Source organism: Halichoeres trimaculatus, unplaced genomic scaffold (assembly GCF_033239565.1).
Source record: "Halichoeres trimaculatus isolate MK-OKI-2021-1 unplaced genomic scaffold, fHalTri1.1 fHalTri1_scaffold_22, whole genome shotgun sequence".
NCBI lineage: Eukaryota > Metazoa > Chordata > Actinopteri > Labriformes > Labridae > Halichoeres > Halichoeres trimaculatus.
Genome location: NW_027437200.1, coordinates 23,280,856 through 23,306,585, shown reverse-complemented (window position 1 = coordinate 23,306,585; position 25,730 = coordinate 23,280,856). Strand labels below are relative to the sequence as shown.

At 42.3% G+C, this 25,730-nt stretch overlaps 2 protein-coding genes across 2 annotated transcripts; one reads left to right on the top strand and one right to left on the bottom strand.

The window, feature by feature from the left end:
• The first annotated feature begins 291 nt into the window (after nt 1–291).
• Nucleotides 292–9,939, top strand: cyp17a2 (cytochrome P450, family 17, subfamily A, polypeptide 2). The gene is made up of 10 exons (XM_074699199.1): nt 292–357; nt 5,128–5,396; nt 6,841–6,961; nt 7,250–7,388; nt 7,500–7,729; nt 7,878–7,964; nt 8,046–8,261; nt 8,459–8,628; nt 8,760–8,863; nt 8,938–9,939. The coding sequence occupies exons 1-10, from the start codon at nt 292–294 to the stop codon at nt 9,201–9,203; spliced, it is 1,668 nt and encodes a 555-aa protein (XP_074555300.1). The 3' UTR covers nt 9,204–9,939.
• Nucleotides 9,940–10,054: 115 nt separating this feature from the next.
• Nucleotides 10,055–25,145, bottom strand: LOC141811086 (uncharacterized). The gene is made up of 6 exons (XM_074698987.1): nt 25,078–25,145; nt 22,758–23,012; nt 17,474–18,224; nt 17,167–17,328; nt 16,865–17,069; nt 10,055–16,660 (listed from the first exon to the last, which is right to left on the bottom strand). Exons 3-6 carry the CDS (start codon nt 17,616–17,618, stop codon nt 14,386–14,388), a joined length of 2,787 nt encoding a protein of 928 aa, XP_074555088.1. The 5' UTR covers nt 17,619–18,224; nt 22,758–23,012; nt 25,078–25,145; the 3' UTR covers nt 10,055–14,385.
• Between the last annotated feature and the right edge of the window lie 585 nt (nt 25,146–25,730).

Genomic DNA, 25,730 nt, shown 5'->3' with positions numbered 1-25,730 from the left:
GATGGAGGGATGCAGCAGAGGATGGAGGACAGCACAGGATGTTTGATTGTTGTTTTCATCGATGATCTGAGGCTGAAACATGCAGTTTGGGCTCCAGCCCTGAGTGCTGTCTTGCAGGTGGTTGCTTCTGATCGGGGTCAGGGTTTGCTCATTTTTACCTCTACGTCTGAAAAAAAAAATGATGCAGTAAATCCTCATCACTGCTTTTTCATCTGCATCAAATTTTCTGGGATTGTGCACATTTCTTTTCAACCTTTTCAACCTTAAAATAAAAAGTTGAACCTCGCAGCGATGACTGACAGGACAATCAGCAGCAGGTTTAAAAGCTTAGAGATGTTCAGAGAGGAAGGTGTTGCAGTGAGACAGCCATGTTTGCTCAGAGATAAACACACACACACACACTCTCCGTCTCACACAGGTGTTATGAACCCGAGGAGACGTCTCCTTCGAGCGACGTGGAGACAAACAGTCTGTGTCGCAGCTCTGCAGTGCAGCAGAGACAGATTATCGCACATTACTGCCCCACATGTGACATTCCTGCACAGCACCGCCGCCGCCGCCTCATATGTGATGCTGTCTCCATGGAGACGGGAGGAGATTCAGGGCAGGCGTTATGTAAAATGGAGTCAGAAATAGAAGCAGAGACTTTACTTTCTTTTTTAATTCCAGCTCATGAAGCTGACGCCAGGTACGAACGTGCACATCAGCCAGACACCGGGATTATCCCGTCACTGTGGTGTCATGTTCCTGATGCAGTTAGCAGGCTGATCTTAGCTAACTAGCTGAGGATGATGAGAGTCTTCACCTCTGCAGGAATGAGATTTATCTCTGTGAAACAGGAAGTAACCTGGGCGCCATCAACCGCTTAGTGGAAGACGTTTTAAACCCGCTTCTCAAACGTTTTGCTGCTCTCGTCTCAAATTTTGGAATAATCTGCCGGAAGTTTTTCAAAGGTGATACGCAAATGAGCAAAAATCTAGATTCTGGTCGGTCAAAACCCCTCAACAATTATATAAAATCTTTGAAAACAAAAGTGACGACAAGAAGAATCAGCTCCTCCCCCCTCGGCCTGTTGACACTGTGATAAAACCTTAAGATCAAAATGGAAGAGAGACAAACACTAGCATGACGATTTTTCTTCTTTAAAGTGGCCTCAACACTTCATCAAAGTTAAAGTTTGAGGCCTGAACTAAAACATTAAGATCAAAGATAAATAGTGTTCATAAGCATCACCTGCTGGTGAAACTGGGAACTGCAGCTCTAAGAATTACAGTTTTAAGCTCTAATGGTCTGGTACGGCTCAGTACAGGTTGGTAAAGCCTGAACTGTGCCCTAAGCCAGATGCAGGGCCGGCCCTTGGCATAGGCCACCTAGGGCGCCATCTGCTGGTGGGGGCACGAATAAACATGGGTTCGGTGTTCATTTGCTGGCGTGAACTAAAAGAGGAGGAGGGATGTCTGACAGATGCCGACTTGTCCCTTTTATTGCTGGACGTGTAAGAACTTGTTGATTGTTTACCATCTGTTTACAGTATTCTGGAGAACGTAGCAGTGTGTAGTTTTGTTTAGACCTGTTTCAAGTGTGTGATGTCACCAGCTCGTGGTCGTCTTTAGTTTTATTCACTTCATCGCTTCAACAGGACAAGCGCAGGGACGACTTCACGGTGATAAAACCAGTTGAACTTAGCGATTTTAAACATCGTCATTTAGTCAAAATTAAATAAATGACCTCGTCGCTATCCATCCTGCAAACAGCCGCTGAAGACTGAAGAATATTGAAATGAAATCCTGGTTTCTGTGATTCGCCTACAAAACAAACGCACGTGACCGGCAGATCTGTAACTTCACGGCAGTATGCACGCGCTAGCGCTCATGGGTAGTTGAGTTCTCTTTCCAGTCTGGTTTGCCTTGGCTGTATTGTTTTGTTGATTATTTCTATGAGAAGAAGTGGAATGTTACCATGTTGTAATAGAGAGAGAGGTTTATGGCATTTCACTTTTCCTCAGGGACTTTAGCACTAAACTTGGAAGTGTTATTTATTTTTATTTATTTTCATTATGGTTCTGAATATTCCCATGATGTGCATTTTTTTGCTAATTGCACTCTTTTGAAAAGTTTTAAGATTTGCTGCATTGTTTTTATTTTCACAAAAGTTCAGTTTGTAAAGTTTAAGTGCGCATTGAAGTAATAAAGAATGTTTATATGTTTATCTTCACAATTTATTATGTATTTATTTTATTGTATGTATGTTTACGTGTTTGCCGCGGAGGGCGGGGGTGGAGCGTTTTTGTCTTTCGCCGAAGGCACCTGCTGAGCTAGGGCCGGCCCTGGCCAGATGATGATAGCAGAGTCGGTTACATAACAGCCTGATGCCATAGCAGCACGACAAAGTGCACCCCGCTAAAAAATCCAACGAAGAAGAAAAACACAACACAGTAAACAAAGAGCAACGATGGAAGACATCCAGAAATTCATCTTCTATTTTTGACCATTCTTTCAGGTTGGATCAGTCCCCAACAGAAGGGTACCAAGAAGTGGTACGGTACGGGTCGGTTATTTGGGAACCTATCCTGGTTTTAGTCAAAGGAAACGCCACAAAATGCGAGCAGTACCAAGACAAACCAAGCTGAACCGCTTGGTAGAAACGGGGCTTTACACTCTCATGCCACAGGTGTCCATCAGATCCGTTCGCCTGATTACGTTTGTTCCCAGACGGACAGGAAGCACAGATCACGTGACCACTCAGGCTATGACGGAAAGACGGTGGCGCTGAGGTGAAGAACCTCTCGCACATGTCCGTCTGAGCCCCATATGAACTAAATCAAGTAGCAGAGATGATGGAAGTGTGTGCGTGTGTGAAGAGGCAAAATAGAAGCTGTTTCCATGGCTCCGTGCCTAGTTCTGTTCCCTCCACCTGTTAAAATTAACACACTGAAACACACACACACACACACACACACACACACACACACACACACACACACACACACACACACACACAGACTCTACGTGAATGTTTTGGCGTCAGAAACTCTCCCGTCTGTAGTTTCTGTCGTCTGCAGCTGCTGACTCACACTTCATACATCTGTGATAAAAACTGCTCAAACATTTAAGAACTTCTGCTCTGATTTATTTTTAACTTCACATCTGTTCCTGAGACTGAGACCCGATGGGAAAGATTTATAGAAAAATACTCAGAACAGATGCATCAGAACCAGAGACAACATCGACTTCACAACACGGTGCCTACGTTACCCACAATGCCACTCTCTGTCATAGCTGTTACAGAGGGAGCGTAGGTGAAGATGATGGAATCATCAGCGTAGAGGCGTAATTTTGCATTAATGTCCTCGTCAGGGTCATTCATACGGACTGGGTCCCAGAATAGAGCCCTGTGGGACACCTTCACTGGTGGGGCACCGATCACAGATTTTGAAAAAGCCTGACCTGCTAATACCGATTTGGGCCAATTCCGAATTTTATTTTTTATTTTTATAACTGACAGCATATACCTTCAATGTTCTTATTTTATTGAAAAATATTGAAAAACACCTGTGAAACAATAAAATCACAAAAAATACGGTAGTACTCCAAAGAGTCACATCACACATGTGGTCTTACAAACACACTTCCTCTCGCACAAAAACAAAATGACATAAAATGAAAATTAATACATTTCCAATTTTCAAAGCGAGATTTACTGTTTGTTATTGTATTTAAATTTGTTCCAGAGAAGAGAAACTGAAACTTAAGTATCAATGTGTACACCCAAATATTGATTTACATTGGCATCAGTTTATCAATATTTTAGACTGATCGGCACACCATTACTCGTGACTTTATAAATAAATATTTAATCACCAGCCCTTATTATGAAAATAAATGAGAACCTCAATTGAAACTAAGGGGTTTGACAAATTTCCCATATTTTTTTTAATCAAATATCCAATCCTTTGCTCCTTTAGGTAAATATTAGCCTAATTTGTTGCATATTGAAATCTCTTGTTATAACGATCTAGCTAACAGTGCTATTATGGAGGACCAAAACTGCCAAAATCAAAAATAAATAAAATGAAATAAATAAATAAATAAATAAGTGGATAAATGAATAAATAAATAAAATGAAAATAAATAAAAAAACAAACAATTGTGAAAAAAGAATTAAATATCAATCATTAAGTAAATAAAAGCGCTCTGCTCTCATAATTATTTATTTTATGTGACACATGCTGTCATCAACTAGTAGGGGAACAGTTCGACCCAAAACACTCTTAGGCCCCCTCATTTGAATTTCCATAATTATCACTGAAAGTGATAAATAAAATAAATAATATGCTTTCATTTACTTATTTATTAACATCTAATTCTATTTATTAACATCTAATTCTATTTCCACATTTATTTTAGTATTTATTTATTTTTTACTTTTATTTCTTTATTCATTTACATGTGTGTGTATTATTTTATTTTTTATTTTATTTTCACTTTTATTTATCTTTAATTTTGGCGTTTAATTAAAGATAAATTAAAGTGAAAATAATACATATATTAACAATGAAGGTATATACTGCTAGTTATAAAAAATAACAATTGGGATAGGCAGGTCAGGCTTTTCACAGATCAGTGATCGGCCAGAAAATTGTAATCGATGCACCCCCAGTCAACAGTGTCTTGGTGTGCTAACAAAGATATTAAATGGTTTCAAGAGGTCTCACTCTCGCATGATCGGTTTGTGTTTCTAGCCTCATGTGGACACAGTTATCTCGTGCCCACAGGTTTTTAAACTCCACCAACAGTTTAGTAAAGAATTCACATGTGATTAAAAATCAACCAGAGAACATTTAAGTCTTAATTCTTCTTCATAAAGTTCAGTTCAGATCAGTTTAAGGGTTATAGTGCTGAAGAAAACAACCCATCAGGGACAGGCAGACTGATAACACCAAGGCTGTTTGACCAGAAAACACACACACACACACACACACACACACACACACACACACACACACACACACACACACACACACACTTGGTCAGGGTGAAGGCACACACACACATCAGTAATCACAACACACACACACACCTCTGACCCCTCCAAGGACTTTCTGTGTGTGAGAGAAATAAAAACCAGGACTCCTCCGCCCTCCTCTCCACTCTCCTCCTCATCGCAGACATGCTCCTCTCATCTCTCCTCTCCTTCATCTCTCCTCCATCCTACCTCCTCCTCTTCGTCAGTGGAGCCGTCGTGCTCCTCCTCGTCAATCGGCTGTGCTCCCCTGGACCCAGACCTCCGTCCTCGTCCTCCATCCCCTGCCTGCCGAGGCTCCCTGTCCTGGGCAGCCTCCCCTGGCTGGGAGGAGGCCTCCCGCCTCACCTCCTCTTCTCCAAGCTGGCCCTCAGGTGAGATCACTGAGCCTCCTTCACCTGTTGTAAAGAAAGGGAGGGACTCGTGTTAAAGCTCGAGGAACTTATAAAGACTTGTAAATGGTTTCATGATGTCTAAAGCTCTGATAAAGAGACAGACTTGTTGATCCAGACTTTAGGAATGTATGGACGGGTCAAAAGTGTGAAGAACATTCGTAAAGTCTGGAGACTTGTTATTGTTGGGATTACTTGTAGATGTATAAGAGGACTGGTGATGTGACAGGACTCATTTCTTCTGCAGGAATAAAAAATGTCTAGAGAAACTTGTTAAGATAATTAAAACTTCAATAATTTGAAGGACTTGTTTAAGTTTTAAAACAATAAACTTGATTATGTTGGGAAGATAAGTTCATGTTTGGAAAGACCTTTGAATTTTTAGAGAGTTTGGGACTTTTTGAAGGGACTAGCTTTTTATTTATTGTCAGGGATGGATACCTTTCACATTTTTACTGATGCCCATCGCCTGGCTCTGTACCAGTATCTGTACCAGTATCTGTATCGGTACCCAACGGTTCCAATTTTTGGTACTTTTTTGTGTGTTTATGACAAAATCCTCAATGTTTTTCAATTGAACATATTTCTTTCTTTCTTTCTCAAATCTTTTTATCGAGTATTTTTTTAACACAGCTGGAAACAGGAATCGGCATGTGGATTAGGACCGAGTATGCTGGTTTTGTTGCCAGAGACTAACAAGAACGGAACATATTTATTTCTTAATATATAAACTTGCAATGCTGTGTTCATGTTCAGTAGGAAAATCACCTACTCTTCCACTCCCTCACAGTCACAAGGATGCATTTAGGTACCTAAACATGGTAGCGTTTGTTTTACGTGGATTGGTACCTGGTACTACTGATGGAATTCGGTCGGTACCTAAAAAAGTACCCAACTTGGTACCCATCCCTGTTCATCGAGACTCTATCTGTTGAACTTGTGGTTTGGAAAGACTTTTCTTGTCTTGTTAAACTCTTAGTGTTTAACAGGATCATTTTCATTTTAAAGACTTTGAAATGACGTTTTTTGAGTTTACAGACTGCGACATGATTTAAAAGACTTGTAGAAATCTGGGAACTGAAGGAAATATGAATGGCTTTCTTTCTTTTTAAGGACTTTATGTATCTGGAAAGACTTATTTATGTTTTTCTTCTTTTTGAAGGATTTCATGACATTTTTCAGAAAAGTTTCTTTTTTTAAAAACTGTGAAATGTTGTCTTTTTTGGAAGGACTCAATGATTTAAGACTTGTTTGTGTTTTATAAGACTTGTGAACGTACGAACGTTTGAGGGACTTCCTGGTGGTTAGCTTTTGTCTCTTCTTCAAATTTACTTTTCTCCACTAGAATTTTCCTTTTCCTTTTTAAAATCTGATCTTTTTTCACATCAGTCAAGTTCAATGATTTTAACAAGTGTATTGAATGCAGGTATGGCTCCCTGTTTGCTCTCTACCTGGGTCCTCACTACACCGTGGTGGTAAATAACCATCAACACGCCAGAGAGGTCTTACTGCAGAGAGGGAAGGACTTTGCAGGCCGACCGAGCATGGTGAGAAATGCTGCTTACTTTAAAAAAAACAAAAACAAAACATACTTCTACGTTTCAACTCACAGTTCTGTAAGACGAAGACTCAGAGGTAAATAATGAAACAGTTCATCTGGTCTCTGATTGGTCAAAAAGTAACAAATGACAACTGATAAATCTATAAAGAACCATCAGCTCCTCTGTAACTGACTCTGAAGTCAGTCTCTACGCAGACGATTCTGTTTTGTATTTTTCTGCTAACTCTTCTCAGCTCACTCCCAAATCTACACCTCCTGCTGTTTTTCTGTGCAGGTGACCACCGACCTGTTGACCAGAGGAGGAAAAGACATCGCGTTTTCAGATTACTCTCCTCTGTGGAAGATGCACCGCCGCCTCGTCCATAACTCCTTCACGCTGTTTGGAGAGGGGACGAGCCGTCTGCAGGACATCGGTACTCAACACAATCCACTGAGCAAGATCGATTTAGAGCTCTTAACAGAGAAACTTCATGTTTTTATGTTTTTTCAAAGGTTTTTGTATTTGGTGTCTTTTGTCTCTCTAGTTCTGTCTTCGGTGGACGCTCTCTGCGCAGAGCTGCTGTCCGGTGGACGCCATGGCTTTGACCCATCTCCAGCTGTGACGAGGGCTGTCACTAACGTCGTCTGCACGCTGGTGTTCAGCGCTACATACTGCCATGGTGACTCCGAGCTGCAGGAAGTGATCCGGTACAATGACGGCATCGTGCAGACGATTACCAGAGGAGGGCTGGTGGACATTTACCCCTGGATGAAGGTGCATTCACCTCAATCTATCTACAAACTTTTTTGACTGCTCTAACTTTTCTGTGATGTCTAAAAACATCTTTGCTTCCCACAAAACTTTTGATTTTCAAAAATATCTCCACCTTCCTTAATTGCACTGATATAACTCAAATGTCCAGGTCTTTCCTAACGAGTGTCTCAGGAAACTGAAGGAGTCCATCATCATCAGAGACCGGCTCCTGTCTCGAAAACTGGACGAGCACAAGGTGACGTCCTTAGACAGAGGTTTGAGTGTTTAAAAAGAAGCTGTTGAAACTCCTCTCTTAATTAGTTCCTGTTTCTTTAAGGCGTTACTGAGTGATGGTGACCCCCGTGACCTCCTGGACGCCTTGCTAAAAGGCAAGACGGACAGTGGGTTGGGTCAAAGGTCATCTGTACCTGAGGAGGAAAGGATAACTGATGATCACGTCCTGATGATAGCAGCGGAGGCTTTTGGAGCCGGAGTAGAGACAACGTCCACCACGCTACTGTGGATCCTGGCGTACCTGCTGCACCACCCAGAGGTCAGTTCATGATACTACAGCCGCTGCTACTCATGCTAACTCCAACAACAGAACAGAGAGACATCTGTCAACAAAGAAAACGCAATCAGTCCTGGTGTAACTCCACTTCCTTCTCGTGTCATTTAAAGCTCTGCTTTTGTTCTTGACGGTTAAAGAGCCCGTGGTGCTTTATTTCTGCTATGCCCCACCCCCTACAGATCCAGAAGCGGGTGCAAAAGGAGCTGGATGAACACGTCGGCAGTGAGCGACCAGTGTGTATGTCAGACCGTGGCCGTCTACCGTACCTGGACTGTGTCATCAATGAGGGCATGCGGATCCGACCGGTTAGCCCCGTTCTGATCCCGCACATCGCCATGACTGACAGCAGGTAGGTCCACACACAAATTAATCATTCTGAGCTGATTAAACTCTGACTCATTGATAAAACAGATTACAAAAGCATAAATCAAGCTAAAGTTACCTTACCTGCATGAAGCAAACTTCCTCTCTGACTCGTAGCATTGGAGGTCACTGTGTCGCCTCTGGAACCCGTGTTCTGGTCAACATGTGGTCGATCCATCATGACCCCCGACACTGGGACAAACCGGACCTGTTCAACCCAGGTAAGCCTTACCAGGTGATGTGCTACCTCTAAAGGACTATTTCATCACACTGTCCCCTTCTTCTACTTTTCCAGATCGTTTCCTTGACGATCAGGGCCAGCGGGTTACGCCTTCCTGCTTCCTGCCATTTGGGGCAGGGCCTCGAGTGTGTGTTGGGGAATCATTGGCCCGGTTGGAGCTATTCCTCTTCTTGTCCTCTCTGCTCCAGAGAATTCACTTCAGTCTGCCGGACGGGGCTCCCCTTCCGAACCTGCAGGGGCGACTGGGTGTGGTTTTGCAGCCTTTGCCTTATAAGGTTGTTGTTTCTCCTCGAGCCGGTTGGGGAGGTGGAGTAAAATGAGCTAGGACAAAGTTACTAAAGGTAGAAGTACAGCTAGGATTATACTTCTGCGTTGTCTCCATGCCCACTAAATTGTATCTACGTCACTACGCAATACTCCGTGTTAACACTAGTCTACTGTGAGTTCTGAAGCCCCGTTTCCACCAAGAAGTCCGGTTTGGATCAGTACAGTTCAGTACGGCGTGTAAGCTGGATGCCGATAGCTGCATCAGTTACGTAATAGCGTGACGCCATGGCAGCGCAACAGTGTACCCCACAATAAAAACTTGACACAGCAAACATAGAGATAGAAGACATCCAGGGGTAGCAACACCACAAAATGCGTGCCGAACCAAGACAAACTGAACGGAACTGCTTGGTGGAAACGGCGCCTGAGCTTGACGGATCATCTGTCTCTGGTCCCACTATGGTTTTGCTTGTTTGTCCACAGTTTTGTGAAACTGCAAAGAAGAAAACAGAGGAGCAGAAGGAAGGTTTGGGATTCTAGAGAAGTTGTTAATCCAGGGAATACGAAGCTTCGAGCTGAATAACCACAGGTCTTGCAGTCAGCATTGTTTCAATATGTGGTTAAATGTTGAAACCAGGTGTTTATTGACTTCTGCGTTGGAAAAGGGCTACGTACATCTACGGCGCTGGCTGGGGCAGCAACGCAAAGCAGAGGTATAAACCAGGCTCAAGAAATTGGAACCAGAATTTTTTTGCTTTTCGTTTATTTTACACAAATAATATCTCAAAATGCGACAGAGTTTAAACAGATTTCAGATCAATAAAGTGGTTAATCTCCAGATGTTGGTGGTGTTTTCTATTATTTCCTGTAAAAGTTGAATAAATGTGACTTTGCTCCAGAAACGAAGAGACAGGTGGTAGATTTGACAGTTTTATTCAGTATATCTTCACACACTTTTAGAACAGGCTGGTTTAGTTTAATCACTCACATACATCCACACATACACACTCAGTATTAATGTAGTGATACTAATAATTAGCATTGTTATCATCATTGTAATATTAAGGGACTTCAGAGACTTATCTCTCCTGTGCTTCCCTGGACTCCTCCGACAGAAACCCCATGCAAACAGGAAGGACAGAAGAGAAAAGAGCAAGATAAAAACATCCTTTAGACAGAGGAACAGGCTCCTACGGTAGAAAGAACATAGAACGGTTTAATCTGTTAACTTTGTTTGAGAACACAGGTGAAGAGTGATCAAAGAGAAAAATGGTGAACACCCAATGAGGCCAAAACCAAGAGTCGACTGGGTTCACATCTCAGTCCAAGAGATGGAAGAAGCTCCCATTGCCTGACTTCTGATCTGATGATGTGAATCCAGTCGGTTATCTCTTCTGTCAGAGAGGACTGTCTACCCACCACAACTTCATGAAAAACTTGCCAAGGTTTAACTGAATGGATTCCTCAAAGTAAGATTACAGAGAAGGTTTCCAAATGTTTGGCCGACTCTAATATCAGCTCTCTTTGCCCTACAAAGTCTTTCGAGGGTCTATGGTTCTTTTCTAATGATGTGCACCAAAACACCAGTGTTATTTTGCATCATGGCATGTCAACGAAATCCTGGTGAAAGTGGAATACTTGGTTTAAATAATGAAAAATGAGATGTCTTATCATAACCACCTGAGTTTCCCTTCACTTGGCTGATCTCAGGGCTACAAAGCATTTGGAAACCCAAGTCACAGACATGTTTCGGACAGATTTTCCACAGTCACTCTGGTCAAAAGTCCACATCCACGCAGAGCAAGAACAGCTCTATCTAATGCTAAGTAGTAACAGTTGTCAAGTAGAAATGGCACTCTGTAACCATGAGATATACAACCCTATTGGTTCAGGTAAACATAAAACACCATCAACCACAACATCGACGGATCGGTTTCACCCTTAAGCTCTTCTCCAGGAGGGCATCTCGCTGCTTCAAAACCGTAAGCCTCAGTCAGCAGATCCAACTGTGGCCTGAGTTCAATCGTATAAATTTCAAACAAGGTCTGGGACGAATTCAACCAGCTTGAGCCGACTGAAGTCCACATCTGCTCACAACCAGATTCTGAGATCAGGTTCAAAATCATGAGTTTGGATCATATTCCGTTCCTGTTGGGCTTCAATCGTGAGGTGTTGTGTCCAAATGGATGGCTACGACTTATGGCAGTCTCCAAACACCCGATGTAGCAAAGTGTGACAAAGAATCTGTCCTTTCTTCTGCTGCAACTGAGTCCTTTCTGTGTCAGGACATTGCTTTTGTCATGAGGTGTGTCATGGCTGTGTTCATCATGGGTGTCCCAGTGGTTACCTCTGTCAGCCATGGTGTACCCATCATCCCGTGTAAGAATGGGTGATCAGGTACATGAAGTCCGTGTTGTAATGCAGCATTGACGCAGGGTTCGAGGATCCATCAACCAGACTCTTTCCAGTGGAGAAGGCCGGGTCAAAGGTGACAATCGTCCAGTGGCCACTTCCCCAGCAACACCGTGTCCGTCACTCCTACAACCACCCTATGAACTTTACAGAGGAGTTCTGGTTGTTGTACAATCTGATGTCACTGCACACTTCAGTTGGCTTCAGCTCGGACTTTACTCTGGTGTCTTTTCCAACACTGCCCAACGTGTGGTTTAGACAACACACATTTGTAAAACTTTCTAACACAGCTTACATTAACAGCAAAAAACAAGTGCACTTTGTAGGATAAGAAAACTCGACAGAAAATGAAAGAAACGTGTTGCTTTTACACTTCTACGTTATATTTTTGTCCCATGTACATGGAGGCATCCTGCTACAACATCACGGTGAGTTATTCTGTTGAAACAGGCGGTAGATGTAAATGAAACTCTGTCCATAGAGAAATGTCATGACGTTTGTAAAAGTATTGTTGTGGGGTGATTATCGTGGACATTGTTGCGATGCTTTTTTAAAAAAAATCTTTGACTTTGAGAAGTGAAAGGTACAAATGAGTGATGGCATACCTCCGTGACGTGTGTTAGAATTGATTTGTCTCTGTAACACGGCATCACCCTCAAGTCTTTGACAGCTGTTGTTGGTTGAAACCTCACATGTCCACGATGAGTGTATGGGGTCCAAAAATACATGAAAATATTTAACCAAACAGAGCCGCTATCTTCCTCAACTAGCCAAGTTTTCTTCAACATACTCATCCTTTCTGATGAAAAATATTGCTAACTGCTAATCTCAGTATCTACGGTGATTTGAAATACACAAATGTTAATAACTCTCAGTCATTGACAAAATATAGTCTACTTTTATGTCTTCTTGTCACAAAATATCAACTTGTCCACCAGTCTGAGAGGACAAACATCTTCATTTATTACAAGCTGAATCCGTTTTTCTCCAGTTCCTTTACAGGGAAGGGTTTTTTTTGTAAATGATGGAAATGATGGAAAGAAGTCCATCCATTTTGCGCCCGTGTCCAACATTTGTGTTTGCTTTCAGGACCTAAACTGGAGCTGAATGTAGATTGTGTGATGTCTTCCACGTATTGTTTTATGTGACCTCAAATTCAGGGAGAGACACAAAGACAGGAACCATGACGTGTTCTCGTCTGGCTTTGTTTGCTGCTTTGTTTCGGTCTTAAAGTGCCCATTGTTGGTTCTGGTTAATGCAGAAGCTTTTCTCTGCTGAGAGACTGACGCACAGAAACCTGATAAAGTTATCCATACAGGATCGAGTCGCCTTCAACGCATCAAATCTGAGAAGCCATCTCCTATTTCATAAACTACCCACTTAATTCCGCTCCCCTGACAGACTGCTCCATAAATACGTCCCCACCAATTAATGAATCAGTCTTCCCTCTGTCATTCAGAGTGAATCATCCTCCTACTGTGAACTCTTGTTTCCAAAACAGCCAATTTGCACGTTTCCAAATCCCCGTCATCACTCATGACAAGCAAGGTGTCCTCTGCTTAACGTCAGCTCGACAAAGTTCTTCTTTTCTGGAAACTGATGTAGGAAGTAGCACGTCGTTTATCCAGGGGTAGCAAAGAAACTCGGATGACCGTGTGCCATGTGGGATGGAAATTTAGAAAAAGTTTGATTTTCGAGTGCAAACGTCATCGTACCACTCAGGACTTGTTGTATAACTGCGGTGTTAGCAAACATATGATGATGCCTTTGATAACTTGAGCAAAGTCTTATATGAACACTTCCTGGAAAGGTTTTATTCTTTTGTAAAATCCTGATTCCTATTCCACGTGATCGTGAATAGGGGGTGTGCACATTTATTTTGCTATTTTTTTTTTCACTGTACGTCTAAAAATTCAGTCTGAAGTTGTGCCTAAGCCTCAGACAACCTCCCCCTTCTTGCCGGAGCTGGAGCTCTGATTAATGTCTGTTGCTATAATGCTCTACTACCTGAATGTAAACAGTCACAGATGACAGGTTTCATCTGGTAGCTTGGTGTGAGCTTCAGGGGTGTGAGATAACTTGTGCTTAACAGACTATTTTGTGAGAGTTATCTTTTCTTTCGGCTGTTCAGTTAATCGGTATAGTTTTCTGTTAAGACAACGGGGAAACTACTTACTTCCGATCATTCCTATCACCATCTCTTGGTTTTACGGTTTTCACAACGCTAACATGATAAACTGGCATGACAACATATTTCTAAGTACAGATTTGACTACAGAGGTTTGCGGGAGTATAACAAAAATCTACAAACTAGAAGAACTGGGTTTCCTCTGGGGTTGGGTCACTTGGACTTTCTGTTATTTAGTAGAGATTCACAATATTTGGAGGGTAGAACAAGAGCCCAGACTGTCCCCTGCTTTACCTAAACCTCACCAACTAAATATGCTTTCTAGGACTTTGAACTTTGATGAAGAACATCACAGAATAAATCTACAGACAGCATCAATAAGTGGCCTAAACTAGCACTCTTGAACAGATCTAGACTTTCCTTATGAATTCCTTTCTTTCTAACGACACTTGAAGTTGGATGTAAACTTAATGGGAGGTGGAAATCCTTATATCCTCGGCTGGTAAAACTTCTGTGGATCAAACTTTGCCATGTTCTTGCAGAACCTCAATCCTTGATCAGCAAACTGTTGAAAACCATCATCAGACACGATGACCTCCACAGTTTCAGGACAATCTAAAAAAAGGTCTGGATGGGTGGATTTTGACATTCATTTTTAGTTCTCCTCTTGTCTTGGTTTGATCTTCTTCAGTCGATCAAACGGTCTCCATCACGATGACTTTGCTGCTGTCGTCAGACGGTGGTGTCGTGGTGGATGTTGTGTTGCAAAGTAAAAGTCCTTCCTCGGTGGTAATCTGACTTCTGGCAGGGCAGTCCACGCTGTCGTGGAGATTTGTATTTCCACTGACTTTTTTATCTCTCTCTCCTCCTCCTCCCCTCCTGCCATCCTCCGTTCTTTTCTCCTCTTCATCCTCCTCTTCCTCGTCCCCCTCCTCCATCCGACACCTGCACACCTCAATCCCAGAGTCCCCTGTGAGTCGTCGATGTCTGTACTGGCTCTCGTCCGCTCCCATGTCCTCATCTTCCTCGTCGTAGTTGTTTTCATGATCTTGCTCCTCTCCGTCTGCCCAGCTGGGAGGTCCTGGTTCAAAGATGTCCACACAGGGGGAAAACAGAGTCTGTTTGGGGGGAGACTGAGTAGCCCGAGGTGAAGGGGAAAGGGAGGAAGCATGGCCAGAGGAGGACCCGCCCCTGTTGGACGAGTGTAGAGCAGTGAGGGGGTCCAGGAGTAAAGCTGGGGCAGGGTTAAAGGAAGGGGACAGGACAGGAGTTGAAGAACAGGACGAGGGAGAAGGAAGTGATCTGGGTGAGGGAAACGATGGTGAACCGATCATAGGGGGATCAAAAGAGAACTCTGATTCTACGGTTATGGCTGGGCAGGAGGAAGAGGAGGCTTCTTGTGTTAGAAAAGTAAGAACTGGAACATTAGAGGATGGAGGACTTGATAAGGAACCAACAGTGAAGCAAGACCCAGAACCAGCACTTAGACCAGCCTGGATGTTTGACGGTGAGTGAGAAACAAGGTCTGACCCTGACGGTAAAGGCAGGACTAGAGAGGAACCAGAACTGGCTGCTGGATCTACTAGAGATCCAATAACAGCAACAGGCTCTGGGAGGTGGGGCAAGTCTGAGCTTGGGCTTGTGATACCCAAAGCTGGACTCGGCCCAGGTGACAGTTCTGAAATCTGGCAATAGGCAAAAGTCAGTGAAGTTTGAGCTGCATCTGTGGCTAGGGTAACGTTTGACTCTGAAGGATCTGGAGTTAGGACTGGGTTAGGTTCGCAGTCTAGGACTACTGGGATTTGAGGCTGAGAATTTGGCACTAAGGTAGGATTTGGAGGTACCAGGTCTAGGGCTTGGGTAACAGTTTTTAGTGGCTGGTCTGGAGAAGGGGTAAGGTTTGTTGATACTAGTTTTGTATTTTCAGTTATTGCATCTGGAGCTTGTGTAACAAGGGCTGACACGGGGATAAGTTCTGAAAGTACTGGATCTGGATCTTGGGCAAGTTTTGCAGGCAATGGGGCTGAAGCTTGAGAAAAGTTTGGAGAGGGTGAGTCTGGATCTTGAGTAAATTTTGTTGGTACTGCTTCTGGAGCTTGGTTAAGGTCTGAATGCATTGTGCTTGAAGGTTGGGTCACATCTGTGGGTGCTGGGCTTGAAGCTTGGGTGAGGTTGGAGGGTGTTGCATTTGGAGGTTGGGGGGTTGGAGTTAGGGTAAGGTCTGGAGGTGCTGCGCTCACCCCAAGGCTAGGATTTGGGTCCAGGGTTGGGGGACCAGAGGGGTCTGCTATGAGGGTTGACATTCTTTCCCCATCTGGGGATGGGTCTGGCGTTAAGCTACTCGGACCAGTATCAAAAGTTCTTGTAAGATCAGGGATTCTCAGGGTTTGGGTGGCTGAAGGGATGTCTGGGCTGTGGGCTGTTGGGGTAGAGGGGTCTGTCATTAACGTGGTTTTCAGTGAATTGGTAGTTTGAGTGGTAGTTTGGTTAGAGGATGGTGTTAAGTCAACACCTGGACTAGGGAGTGTACTTGAGCTACATGTGCTGACTATTTGGGTACAGGGTGCTAGGTCAAGCTTTATGGGGGATGAACTCTCAACAGGAGGGACCGTCTCAGATCCAGGAGAGGACAGAGGGTGAGGCGGCACTGCCTTGGTCACAAGCGCCACAGTAACAGTCTGGTTGGGAACTGATGAGTCCATGGCAATCGGTTCCTGTGCACCGGAAGCAGTTTCATCACTGATGTCAATGGCCACAGCGGCAACAGTCCTCTCAGACTCAAATCGTGTCTGATTTACCTCCAAACAGTTTGCAGCAGCAGCAATAGTCTCCATGGTTACATCGAGAGTGAAGGGCGCCGCCTCGCTGGGCGTGGTGGCATGGCTTGTGTCGGTCTCATATGTGACAGGTGCAGATAAGGAGGAGCTACATGGTGAGGAGGGGCAGCAGGAGTCACAGGAACAACTGGAGCTGCAAGACACACACAGCCAAAGTTTTTGCCACAGTCCAGGAGTTGTCATACAAGTCATCTGAAAACCAATCTATTTATGGTCAGGTCTTTAAATGGTAAGACGAGCATCACTGATTCCTGAACATCCCTGATGTTTATCCCAAAACAGTGGTACTGGTGGTGTAACTTTTCATTAAGACCACGACTCCCAGTGGTGCTGTTACCTGTTGTCAGAGCTGAGAGAAGACGGACCATCGCTGAGCGTCTGGTGCAGCAGGGGGCCGTGCTGCATGAGCAAATGGGGGTCACTTGTGCGGGGCGGTTGTGGGTAACGTGGGGTAGTAAACACTGAGCTGTACGGCGGAGGAGGGGTGGAGGGTTGAGCTGCCACCTCCTCGTAAGATGGCAGTTTCAGTGACGCCAGAAAACCTGGAAAAGAGTGTGGCAAGTCAAATAGTGTCTGCGTCCACATAATGAATTAAATTCCTAAATTCAGCATCTTTTAGCCCTGAGGCAGGAGTCTTACTGAGGTCCAGCATGGAGGAGGGGTAGGAGTTGGCTCCGTGGTAAGCCAACAGGCTGATCTCTCGTTGTCTCTGCTGCTGCTGGACTCTCAGTTTGGCTCGGCGGTGTCTGTATGCACAGCAGCAGCTGAACAGGATGAGGACGGTCCACAGCAGCCAGAACCCTGAACACAGAGGACAAAGAAAATCATAAAGTTTGAACATGTTTGACGTTGCTGATGGGAAATTTGCACAACAGGATAACCAAGAACGCTCTCACAGGGATCATATTGTTATCCAATTAGAAAGCCGCAGAAACATCTTACTTACACCAGAGTTCGTAGTAGTAGGTGCAGCAGCCGGTCTCTCCACAGCAGTGTCCTGTTTCACACAGGTACCCTCCATTAGCGTTGGCCCCGGGGCAGTACCGCGGTCTCCCCAGCAGGGGCAGGCTGCCACCGGAGTGGTACTCCATCACACCCCTGCTCTGCCCGGAGTTAGCTCCGCGCCACTGCTACCTGGCTCACAGCTAACAAGCTGTTAGCTGCAGAAGATGTAAACTTTGTCTGACTCACACTACATTTTTTAAGTTCATTTATCCTCTGAATGAATTATTGTGTCTGGTTGTGATTCAGTTAATTTAGTGACTAATACCTTCAACTATCTTCAACCAAACCTACATTTTCAGTGCAGGTGAGACTCCTTTATTAATGCTACCGTTCTGAAGGTTTACAGTGAAACAGCAGCTAGCCAGGCAGTTTCAATGTGTACACTCTGATAGAGAAACACTGAGCTCATAGCTCAGCAAAACGACACAAACAGATTCAGGCACAGCTCAGGGGAATACGAGGCATCGTGCCCCCGGATGACCCTGCAACAGCCAGGCTAATAAGCGAACAAGCTAAGGCTATTGTTTCAGGTCAGTTAGCACCAAAACGCATTCAGAGAGTCCCCAAAGCTACTGTAACTGCACTCTGTGTCTCTGCTAGCAAACAGGTGACTACTCTGACTGCAGCAGCTTCAATCTGAGAGCTGCAGCTGGTGGAGCGAGACAGGAAGAGGGCCAAGAAAAGGTCCTGAACTGTAAAGAGAGAAAGAGAGGGACAAAGAGAGAAAGAGAGGAAGAGAGAGAGACAATAGTTTATTGATAAACAGAACAACAGTACGTCTCTCTCTCTCACACACGCAGAAGAAACTACTACAGGCCTGTTTGATATTCATCACTGCACCGGCTCAAACCACAGGCCGACACAATGCCCCCTCTCACTCTGAAACACACACACACACACGCACTTGCGTTGTTGAATAATTTGGAGTAGCATCACTCACACTTTGTGTTTATTCCATGGACTAAACCCTCAAATCCCTTTGGTCATAAGAGACGCCTGGAACAAGGCAAATACACATATGGACACTGTAAACAAGTCTTTTTACCTGTAATATAAAAACTTTTCATCACCCAAGAACTAATATAACTCTTTGGGTTAGAGGACATGAGATGGTCAATACTTGATACTATTCATGGTACTGTTTGATACAATACTGAATTAAAACAAAAAGTATATTATGATATTGATATTAAACAATGTGGTATGTAGGGATGGGTACTGGTACCTGGCAATCGGTACCCATACTCAATGGTACCAATTTTCGGTACTTTTTTGTGTTTTTGTGGTAAAAAAAATTATCAATATGTTTAATAATAAAACCTTTTTTTCTCAATTTAACAGATAATCGTGCAACGCTGTGTTCATGTCCAGCATGGAAAATCCCATACTCTTTCACTCCCTAACAGTCACAGGGATGCATTTAGGTACCTAAACTTGGTACCTTTTGATTTAATGTGAGTCGGTACCCTGTACTTTCTTTCCTGGAATTTGGTCGGTACCTATAAAAGTACCTAATTTGGTACCCATTCCTAGTGATATGATAGGACAAGAAACAATTCAATATGAGAACAACACAATAGCTTACGAAACAGGAAGTAATGTGACATGAAATGGAATGACAAGCTAAAATATGATACGTAATGGAACAAAACAATTTGATATGATATGGAACGGAACGGAACGGAACGATACAATATGATGCGTAACAGAACGAAATGATTTGATAGAATATGGAACAGAACGGAACGGAACGATACAATATGATGCGTAACATAACGAAATGATTTGATATGATATGGAACGGAACAGAACGGAATGGAACAGAACGGATCGGAACGGAACGATACAATATGATGCGTAACAGAACGAAATGATTTGATATGATATGGAACGGAACGGAACGGAATGGAACAGAACGGAATGGAACGATACGATATGATGCGTAACAGAACGAAATGATTTGATATGATATGGAACGGAACGGAACGGAATGGAACAGAACGGAATGGAACGATACAATATGATGCGTAACAGAACGAAAGGATTTGATATGATATGGAACAGAACGGAATGGAACAATACAATATGATGCGTAACAGAACAAAACATTATACGCAGCGGAGTGGCACGATACAACATGATGTGATACAATACTAAACAATAAAATACGATACATTACAAAATGACAGGACACAGTATGATATAAACAAAACATATTAACACTATACAATATAACAAGTTCTGAAGCGACCGGATATCATGCGGTACGATAAGATTTGATACAATACAAATGATTTTTGAAATGATACGAAACAATATAAGAAGATATGAAACTCTGATACGAAAATCTGAATCTTTTGATATTGATTGATAAAATGAGATGTGATATGGAACCATAATAAACAACAAAACATTAAGTTTCTTATAGCAAACTGAGTTCTTTTCAGGAAGCTGTAGACGCATGTAAAGACATCACCTAATCTACCTGAGCAAACCTCAAATCAAACTGAATACTCTGAACACAAATTACACCTTATTGGAATCAAATAAAGCAGATTTCTACAATTACAGCTGTTGACTAATGAAGACATGTCTGTGTCCATGACTGGAAACATGGGACCAAGACATGTTTAGTTATATATAATGTATAAAGATTTATTGTGAGGCTGACTTGAAACTTGATCTGAGTCTTTACCCTCAAACAACCTCTTAATGATAGACAAACAAGCACACACACACACACACACACACACACACACACACACACTCTGCTGCAGTTTCGGAGCTGAGTTCAGTCCAGTACACCGGTGGTCTGTAAAATGTCTCTTACTAGGCCAAGTTCTGGCTGCTTGCTGCAATGCTGTGAGACACACACACTCTCTCTTTCACACACACACACACACACACACACACACACACACACACACACACACACACACACACACACACACACACACAAGGAGCGTCTATAAAATAAAGCCTTTGCACTGAGCGAATATGAGAGTAATACTCAGAGGCACTTTTCAGACTTTATCACTCTGTAGCAATAAGCCAAATTAAAACAGATTATTTGTAGCTCAGTACTGAAAATTTAGCATAAATTCAAACGTGTTTTTAAAAGTTATTATGTCGAGGTAAGACTTCACCGACTCATCTGCAAACACAGACACTGACAAACTGTTACATCAGTCCAGCTCCTGAGTGACGCAGGCTGCTAAAAAAAAAAAAGAGCACCTGTAGACCACCCTGCACTGGCTGTGGCACGGCTCACCTGCTGGGGGAGCGTTGTTACTTCAGGTTTCAAATTTGACCTTTTTAGCAGCTGACCTTCAAGGACACAACTCGTGTGTGTGAGATAACGACAAGTAAAACTTTGCGACATGGCGCGTCAGAAACACTGCTACAGTTGCATTCTCACTGAAGACCAATGAAGTCATCGGCAGACAAGAAAACACGTAAAGTTGACGTAGTGAATAAAGTTTTGAGCAATTCAACACTCTTCCTGCTTTATTTACGTATTTGTGAGAATTGAAAAATCTTGTCCAAGGCAAATTTCTTGTGCTACGTCAAGCGCTAGCAGATGTACTAGCTAGCTAGTTAGCGTAACAGTGTTTACATAATAATGCTATTAAGATCAACCATATTTAATGATGGCGGACTAGAGTATAATTTGTAGGAAACCCTACCAAGTAAACACAATACACTTTGATGTTATAATGGACACACACATTCAAGTTCCATTAGTGTATGTCGCTAGGGCTGCAGCTATCGAATATTTTAGTATTCGAGTATTCTACTGAATATCCCATTGATTAATCGAGTAATCGGATAAAACACATTTCTGTTAAGTTAAAGAGCAGTTATTTTTCAAATGAAATTTTTTCCCTTTAAGAAATAGAACTTTCTGATACAGCATGTCAATAAGAGCACTTGCTTTGGTAGCTCCAAAATTTGTAAACACACTTTGACACATTTTTTGTGCCTTGTACATCTCATCAAATGTTGCGGACCCAAATGGCACCCGTTTCGTAGAATGACCCATTAGTCTCCAAACTCCAGAAAAGAAGCTAGATTTGTTGCTAGTTGCTATTTTGTATAAGAGGTAGCTTGAGGGGTCTGAAAACTCTTAAAATGGCCTCAGCTCTGTTTAAAACACCACTCTCTGATCTTTTTTTAAAATTAAACGATTCCTCGAGGCGGAGAAAATTACTCGAGTATTTTTTGTAATCCTCGAATCATTCGAGGAATCGTTTCAGCTCTATATGTCGCTAAGGCTAATGGCTGATTGCAACAATTTTATTGTACTTTTATTCCTTTCCACTGGTTAACAGATTAAGTATATCTGGGACTTTTCTAAATTTGTTCTGCCACTTCATTATTATAGAAATGTATTCTAAATTATTGAATATTTTTCCTGAATAACTTCATTTAATGTGATTTTTGAAAGACCCCACAGAGGATGGCTGTTGCTGCATTAATCCCCAACAATTAAAATCTCTTTCGTCACAATATAATAGTGTGATTCTGAACAAAATATTAAATTAAGAAATATTAACTCAAAGAAGAAATCCAGATTTTGCTCATGTATCTGTATTTTCTGATGAGTTAGTGGTGGAAAAACATCAGTACCAGCAGAGCACCAGCCAGGGTTAAACAGCCGGCTCATTCTTCCCCTTCAGGAACAGACGGCAGTAATCCAAATCTGTTAGAAATTCACTTCAGGACCAAGGAGAGCACACACCCTGAGGCTGGGAGAAATGTTCCCTCAGTTTTTAGACTCTCCAGCTTCAGATCAACCTGTTGTTGGTCTTAAATGATCATTTTTTAAAAACACTTCATGCCTTACAGAAATCAGCAGTGTTTACAAAGTGATAACAATTCTCACATAGAATCAAATGTGTTTTAAAAATAAATGAAATGATAGATTTAATTTTGCTGGGTCGTCACAGAGAGCTGGCCCTGCCCCCCACCCCCTATATAAACCCGCTATGGGGAACAATAAATCACACCGAGGCCACATGTGTATTTACATCAGAAACCTGACAGCTCACATACATTAACACAGCGTGGCACCTTTCCACGCCGCGTTATCCACTAACTACGCTCAGAAATGACTGAATGATTGTTTGAAGTGTTTATCCACAGCTAACCAGCCCGCAGACGGACCCTCCAGCCGACGTTAACGGCAGAATCTCCCGGTAACAGATAAACAAAAACAACCGTACCATTCAGTCCAACCGTCCGTCCTCCTCGGTGTCAGCCCGCCGGCCTCGCTGCTCTCCCTCTCGGTGAAGATGGTGTTAGTCGGTCGGTGTGTCAGTGGTCGGTACCGCCGGGGCCTGCTGTCTCCGTTTCTCCGGTTCCCCGCCTTCTCGCTCTCCCGCCTCGGTGCGACCCTCCGCCAGCCCCGCCGCCATCAGCGCCAGCGGCAGGTGAAGCTCGCGAGGCGCGGGACGAGACACTTCCGCCTTCTCGCTTTTCTGGGTAACAAAATAAAAGCCCGTTTCTTTTTTTTCTTTCTTTTTTTTTTTTTTATACGTAAAATTGAGTCCATTCAAAAAAGGAAGCAACTTCTTTAAGACAAAAACCCAATAAAGGAAAAATCTCTAAATTCCAGTGGGGGGAAATTAAATTTTAGAATTCAAAGATCAGAGTCAGTCATCTCTGGAATACCAAGTAAAACATTCACAATAAAAAAAAAAAGATAAATTAAAAAAAAAAATTAATGGCTTTTATCCGCAAAATACTAAAAAATAAAATAAATCCAGTCACATAATCTGATGGAAGCAAAACAAAATTGAGGACTGAAGTTGTTTGATGCAAACTGCAACTTTTAATTAGATCAATTTAATAATAAAAAAGACATTTGATAGTTTGGCAATAATGCTAATTAAAATAATGATCGCACAATCTAAAGCAACGAGCAAAAGGACTGAAAATCGTGTCACTTTAGGCGTATATCAACTGACTTTATTTATTCTTTCTACAAGCTTTTATTTTGAAATTAATGTAAACGTTCCACCAAAACCGGAAACGCTTCCTGCTTGTTGTTTTTGTCTACCTTGACAGCCCCGCCATTACAGACACCCACCGGTAACGGCAGCGAGTGTCCCGCAGCACAGAACCGTCAGACTGACTCTGAAATGAGGGCAAAAATAACCGGAAGCGGGCTCAGAATGACCCACGTCCACCGGTTCTGTTCAGTTCTAACGTTTTATCAGGTGACGGTGTGTTCATCGAGAAAAATAAACACATTTTCTGAGCTGGATGAACGTGTTGATTATAAAGAGATATAATGAAAAAGGAAACACACCGCCCCTGTGTTTTTATATCCGTACTATCGATGATAAATCGTAATATTTGTAATAATTTAAAGTATAGACAACAGAAAAAAGAGGTAGATTATGGATTCTCATGGCGGACGCACTAGTTTCTGATTGGCCCGAGGTGATGGACTGAGGGCCAATCAGAGTGCACGCTGAGAGAGGCTGCTGCACCTAGCAACAAGGGAAAACTTTCTCCTTATTAAAGAAATCATCACTTTAACACTACAGTAAAGTTTTGTTCAACACTGCAGCACAAATTTATTTATCTAACCCGGGTTGTAAATGATATTTTCATCTAGTTATGACTGACACCCCTGTACTTATTAGTTTTTACGTCATTTTTTAGACTAAACATCATAAATACTTTTCTTTTTTTTTTAATTTAAGAGCTTTAGAAATAAGTGAGGTCCAGATTTTTTTTTCCTTTAGTTGTATTGTGTATAATAGATTTATACTCTGATTTTAAAGCACATTTTCCAGCACACAGCCACCCTTCGCTCTGTGACATGAATGTGCAGGTGTTACATTTAGGGGAACATTGTCAGACATTTTACTATATTTTAATGTTGTCAAACATTTTCCTCTGAGATAACGAGTAATAACCTTTTAACATGTTATGGATTCACAGTCTAAAAAAAAAAGTGGAGCTGGTTCAGGACCCAGAGCTGAGCTCTGAAGTGTTTTGTCGCCCTCTGGTGGTTGTTACGTTTAAAGGCGCAGCACTGATGATCGGACAGAACTGAACAGATCTTTAGAAAATCTGCTTTCCATGCTTTTCACCACCAGATAAACACTACCTGTTCCACAAAACAACATATTTTATCCTCTAATCCTCGTGAAAATCGATTTCAGCATTTTGTTTCACGAAACCAAATTCCCTTCAAAAGCGTCAAACGTAGTTTTTGAGTTGTTTACATTTTTTATGGGTTTAAAATTGATTTATAACGCCACAAATACACAAAGTAAGCCACGGTTTCCTTTTTTAAGTGAACAAAATGTTGTGAAAACAGAACTTTCCCCCCGAAATATTCCCTTAATAACAATCGATAAAACCAACGTCTTTTCGAGGGAAATAACGAGTCTTAAACACTTTTAAAGGGAGTTGGTTGAGGCAAATTTCGGTGATTTTCGCGGTAGAAACAGACCCAATAAAACCCCGGAATTAACGGGACTAAGCAATAAGAACAAAAAGTAAATCAAAATCTAAAATCAAACTCACCAGTGCGTTTTTGCCAACTTTTAAAGACGAAGGCGAAAGCGGAAGTAAACCGGATGTTTATGATTTTTTGGGCTGAATTCTGATTGGCTAACTGAGCGAAGTGAGATTGTGAAACCGTGGAGAGTAGAAAAGAGGCAATAGACAAGACACAAACACACTGGGGTTATTTTGGGTTGCCCTGAAGTGAAACACATGATCAAAAAACAAACCAAAAAAAAAAAAAAAAAAAAAAAAAGGAGAAGAAGAAGAACATAAAAGATGAAAAAAAATCTCTCACGGAGAGAAGATGTGAAGTACTTATTTTATTGAATCATTGGAAACATGGCAGCTTTAGAGCATTGTAATGGTTTTACATGAATAACAGAAAATTAACAGTTTAATAAGTTAAGAAGTTTAAATCTCTAACATGGTGGAAGATAACAACAAACCCCAAACCGCTCATCCAAACTCTACTGAAACATTAGCATAACACTGAGTCAGTTTAGGAAAAAAATTTTAATTTTTTCCTGAAAATAAGTTTAATTTGGAAACATTAGCATCACTGAATCCTGTCAGTTTTGATGACCCAACCATGAACCTGAGATCTGCAGAACTGTGACAGGAATGTGACAGATGTTTTGTTTTAAAGAGCGACCCTGCAAACTGATGACTTT

Coding starts and splice junctions, on each gene's coding strand:
- LOC141811086 (XM_074698987.1), bottom strand. CDS start 17,618: ATGGAGTACCACTCCGGTGGCAGCCTGCCCCTGCTGGGGAGACCGCGG. Junction 17,329..17,473: donor CTACTACTACGAACTCTGGT/GTAAGTAAGATG, acceptor CTCTGTGTTCAG/GGTTCTGGCTGCTGTGGACC. Junction 16,661..16,864: donor TCTCTCAGCTCTGACAACAG/GTAACAGCACCA, acceptor TGTGTCTTGCAG/CTCCAGTTGTTCCTGTGACT.
- cyp17a2 (XM_074699199.1), top strand. CDS start 292: ATGACTGACAGGACAATCAGCAGCAGGTTTAAAAGCTTAGAGATGTTC. Junction 8,262..8,458: donor ACCTGCTGCACCACCCAGAG/GTCAGTTCATGA, acceptor CACCCCCTACAG/ATCCAGAAGCGGGTGCAAAA. Junction 8,629..8,759: donor ATCGCCATGACTGACAGCAG/GTAGGTCCACAC, acceptor TCTGACTCGTAG/CATTGGAGGTCACTGTGTCG.